Genomic DNA, 5,191 nt, shown 5'->3' on the forward strand with positions numbered 1-5,191 from the left:
AGCTCTCTTTTCTAGTAAGTTTTTTTATCTTTATGATATTCGGAATTTTAAATTTTATTTCCTACCCTAGTGCATATACTAGTCTTGTAAAAGGCTTCTACTACATAATAAATTTAGAGCCCACTTTTTACTAATCCCAGAAATTCAGTGTGTTGTTGGATTTACATTATTTTCCTCCTTATTCATGTTTTTCAAATGTTAGTAATTTGAGACTAATATTTTCTTGAAAGTTCTTATGTTAGTCATTTTTGTGCCTAGTTATTCTGATATTACAGAAACTGTGTACTCTCCATTTTTAAAAAGATTTTGAATACTGTTTAGTTGATACAGGAATTTATTTCATAAAGCCTCTAGTATCTCAAATGTATTATAATTCTATTTATTTTTAAAATGTTTTCACACAGTATAAAATTTTTTTAATAGATAGATGATTATGAGGAAGAACCAATGTTAAAACCAGGATGTAAAGAGTATTTTTGGTTGTTATGCAAATTAGTTGACAACATCCATATAAAGGACGCTAGTCAGGTATGTTCAGAAAATTATATACTATTCTATGTATTCTATTCTTGTTAATAGATACGAATTATGACATACATGTTCATGACTTTATCAGTTCTTATTAAGTGTACTTTATTAATCTATAACTTGTTGATAGTGTCGTATTTCTACTATATTTGTGCTTTTCCACCTTATTCTAATTCCTTTAGTGTTTTTACCCTGACCTTAGTTGAAACGTCTTCATCTGGTATCTATCCTTAATTTCCTGTCTCTTCTGAATAAGATACGTGGATGTAACATCTTATTTGGAAAGGGAAATGTAGATTTTAAATTTAAAAATACAGCTTTCTATAATAGCATGTAGTTTGGAGTACCGAATATGTAAAATAAAATTGCAGTTCAAATAGAAGTTACTTTAAAGAAACAGTCAGTTTTTGCAGATCTAATTTTCTTAGACTAAAATGACATTTCCATTCAAACAAAGTAATGTTTAAAACAAGTAAATTTCAGGCCCGGTGCAGTGGCTCATGCCTGTAATCCCAGCACTTTGGGAGGCCGAGGCGGGCGGATCACGAGGTCAAAAGATAGAGACCATCCTGGCCAATGTGGTGAAACTCCGTCTCTACTAAAAATACAAAAATTAGCGGGGCGTGGTCACAGACACCTGTAGTTCCAGCTACTCAGGAGGGCTGAGGCAGAATCGCTTGAACCCGGCAGGCGGGGAGGTTGCAGTCAGTGAGCTGAGATCACGCTACTGCACTCTAGCCTGGCGACAGAGTGAAACTCCGTCTCAAAAAAAAAGAAAAAGTAAATTTCAAAGCAAATCTTGTCATATATACACTTGCGTTTTTTCCAGTGTACATAAATTTAGTAAATTAAAATGTGTCTAAGTTGTCAATTCAGAAGAAAATGAGAAACACATAAAGAAGATCCTTTGAAATATTTAGGACACATTTTTCTTAAACTTTTAAATGTATTTAAATAAAAGTTCAATATGTTTACTTTAAAAGTTCTATGGTGTTTATACTTTTTGCTTTTTAGTTAACATCTGAATTCTTAAAATCTTTTCATTTGAGAAATAATTACAAAAGTTAGTATTGAGCAAGTTTTAATATACTTATTGTTAATTAAAATATTGATGCCAAATAAACATTGTACTTTATTTTATTTTATTTTATTTTTTTGAGACGGAGTCTCGCTCTGTCACCCAGGCTGGAGTACTGTCGCCGGATCTCAGCTCACTGTAAGCTCCGCCTCCCGGGTTCATGCCATTCTCCTGCCTCAGCCTCCCAGGTAGCTGGGACTACAGGCGCCCGCCACTTTGCCCGGCTAGTTTTTTTTTTTTTTGTAGTTTTTAGTAGAGACGGGGTTTCACTGTGTTAGCCAGGATGGTCTCGATCTCCTGACCTCGTGATCCGCCCTTCTCGGCCTCCCAAAGTGCTGGGATTACAGGCTTGAGCCACCGCGCCCGGCCATTGTACTTTAAAAGAAAAAAAAAAAGAAAAAATACCTGGGCTTGCCCCTTTAAGTTAAAATAGGAATCTGATCTTGCTTACTTGTAAAGTAATTTTCCTTTTCAGAGATTTGGGTTTCTTTGAGGGGACTCAAGTTAGATTTTGTGAAGTCTGTTTTAATATTGTTGCTCAGTTATAATGAGAAGTAAAGTTTTTTTTGGAATGAACTGTAGAATTTAATTTATCGTTAAAAGTCTAATTTAAGGGTATTGTTAAAAACAAACCTTGGTGAATTGTATGTGAATTACATCTCAATAAAGTCATTAAAAAAAAACTTTAGTGTCTTCTCAATAGATTACTGTGACTTTAATTATCAACATTCCATTGATTCTTTTTTGTAGAATGATTAGTGATGTGTTTAAGACTAATTTGATTAATTGACATAATGTATAAGTGAAGAGTTAGGTGTATTATGTTTATAACTTATTGAATTTGGGAGAACTAAATTATTGTTGCCTGTAAGGAAATGATTCTGTTTTAATTTATGTTTGGTAAAACATAAAATTTATATTTGAATTTTATTTTCTTTTGTATTAAGACAACACTCCTTGACTTAGATGCCTTGGCAAGACATTTGGCTGACTGTATTAGAAGGTAAAATTTGATGTGAAATTGAAATTTATATTGTTAAGAAAAGAAGACATAATTATGTGAACTATCTTGTTTGTGTGTATTTTTTTTCTTTTTTGTAGTAGGGAGATCCTTGATCATCAGGATGGTAATGTAGAAGATGATGGGCTTACAGGACTCCTAAGGCTTGCAACAAGTGTTATTAAACACAAACCACCCTTTAAATTTTCAAGGGAAGGACAGGTAAGTATTAAGGTATTCAAATGTTTCTATGAAATGTGATTGAAACATTTTGTTGTTACATTGTGTATTAGTCTGTTTTTTACACTACTGATAAAGACATACCCCAGACTGGGCAGTTTACAGAAGAAAAGGGTTTAATTTGACTCAGAGTTCCACGTGGCTGGGGAGGCCTCACAATCATGCCGGAAGACAAATTGGAGCAAGTCGCATCTTATGTGGATGAGGACAGGCAAAAAAAGAATGAGAACCAAGTGAAAGGGGTTTCTCCTTATAAAACCATCATATCTCTTGAGACTTATTTCACTTACCACAATATGGGGGAAACTGCCACCATGATTCAGTCATCTCCCACCAGGTCCCTCCCACAACAATGGGAATTATAGGCAATATAATTCAAGATGAGATTTGGGTGGAGACACGGCCAAACTATATCACATTGTATGTGGATATGTTAAAAATTTTAAACATATAGACATAAAAATTGCTAGAACTTAATTACTGGCAAGAAAAGCAAATTTTAAATAAATTGAATTCTGGAAATACAAAACATGGGCTTGTTTTTAGAATGCAAAATCCAATGTTAATTCCTGTGATTGACTGTATATAGAAAGGTAATGTAAGGATGGGCATGGTGACTCATGCCTATAATCCTAACACTTTGGGTGGCTGAGGTAGGTGGATTGCTTGAAACCAGGAGTTCGAGACCAGCCAAGGCAACATGGTGAAACCTCATCCCTACAGAAAATACAAAAATTTGCTGGGTGTGGTGGGACACACCTGTAGTCTCAGCTACTCAGGAGGCTGGGGTGGGAGGATTGCTTGAGCCCAGGAGATTGAGGCTTCAGTGAGCCGTGATCACACCACTGCACTGTAGCCTAGGTGACAGAAGGAGACCCTGTCTCAAAAAAAGAAAAAAAAAAAAAGTAACCTATATTTTATTAGTGTGCTTTCTATAGAATTGTATATTTTGAATTACTGTCCTAAACTGTGAATCATATCCTAATACAGTGGAATTAATAAGTAGTCATTATTGGGTACTTGTTTCATATTTTAAAGACCTATGTGACATAAAATCTATCTCTGAATATTGGAAACACTTCATGCCTCTGTACCAACAAATGTCTCATTTTGATTGTCTCTTGATTAAGTAGTTTATCTTGTCTTACCATTGGTACATTTGTCCTGGTCATTGAAGGAATTTGTTATGGTCTGGAGAGCTGTTATCTTAAAGTTACTGAATGTGTTAGGAAACAGCAACCAAAAGGATAGAAGATTGTCCTCATAGGCATAGACTAAAGGATTCTTGAGAGCAACTTAAGATTACAGTCTTATCTGTTTGAAATCTTTGCTACTTCCCCTAATGCACAAAACTTCTTGGGCTATTTCTTTCAGGGTTTTTGCCTTTTCCATTACACTCACTGGAAGTGATTTGGTTGATTTACAGCCTTGTTGGTTGAAGTCTTTTCTTATATATAAACTAGTGGATAACTTTTATCCCCAAATATAAATATATTAATTAGTTTTTCTAATAACGTTGTAAAGCAAAAGTCATTGTTAAGAAAAAATAATTTTAGATAGTATAAAAAAAGAATATTCCCATTTGGTTTGATTTCCTCTGATGCTGTGGTGATGGCCTTCCAGAACTCTTCATGGATACAGTAAATATGCATGTATAAAATTCATATTTATAGAAATTTTACAGTTTATAAATATTCTGTGATCGGTTTTTACTAAAAAATGAGTACATTAAAAAAGAATGTATTTTTTAAAATTGACTAAGAGGCAATAATTTAAATCTTTGAATTTATGATGTTATAGAAAAAACTGTAAAGGCAGCATCTTTGCATACTTGTCCCATTATTTACTCATGAACTCTTTAAAGTAAAATAGATTGATTTTAATCCGTAGTTTATATCAGTATACAAAAGGATACATAAGTTTACACTTGTAGCCACACTGTATGAGAATGCCTTTATCAAGCATCTGCAGATTCTTATGTCACTGAGATCTTTGACAATTTTGATGTTGCTTTAGTTTTGTTTCTTTGTTAATTGGTGAGTTTCTTTCCATTTATTTTTGTACTTGATATTTATTTGTTCAGTTGCTATATGGTTTCTTATTTTTTTGTAAAAGTTATTTATTGGCCAGGCGCGGTGGCTCAAGCCTGTAATCCTAGCACTTTGGGAGGCCGAGACGGGCGGATCACGAGGTCAGGAGATCGAGACCATCCTGGCTAACACAGTGAAACCCCGTCTCTACTAAAAAAAATACAAAAAACTAGCCAGGCGAGGTGGCGGGCACCTGTAGTCCCAGCTACTGGGGAGGCTGAGGCAGGAGAATGGCGTAACCCGGGAGGCGGAGCT

At 34.5% G+C, this 5,191-nt stretch overlaps 1 protein-coding gene across 1 annotated transcript in view; it reads left to right on the forward strand.

Annotated features, from left to right (window-relative positions):
- Positions 1–5,191, forward strand: part of USP34 (ubiquitin specific peptidase 34) — a 221,900-nt gene that overhangs the window by 125,958 nt on the left and 90,751 nt on the right. The window contains 3 exon segments of the mRNA XM_017849063.1: positions 424–528; positions 2,554–2,609; positions 2,708–2,828. Of these exon segments, the coding sequence (XP_017704552.1) occupies positions 424–528; positions 2,554–2,609; positions 2,708–2,828 (282 nt within the window).

This window comes from Rhinopithecus bieti, unplaced genomic scaffold, assembly GCF_001698545.2.
Source record: "Rhinopithecus bieti isolate Rb0 unplaced genomic scaffold, ASM169854v2 scaffold_30775, whole genome shotgun sequence".
Taxonomy (NCBI): Eukaryota; Metazoa; Chordata; class Mammalia; order Primates; family Cercopithecidae; genus Rhinopithecus; species Rhinopithecus bieti.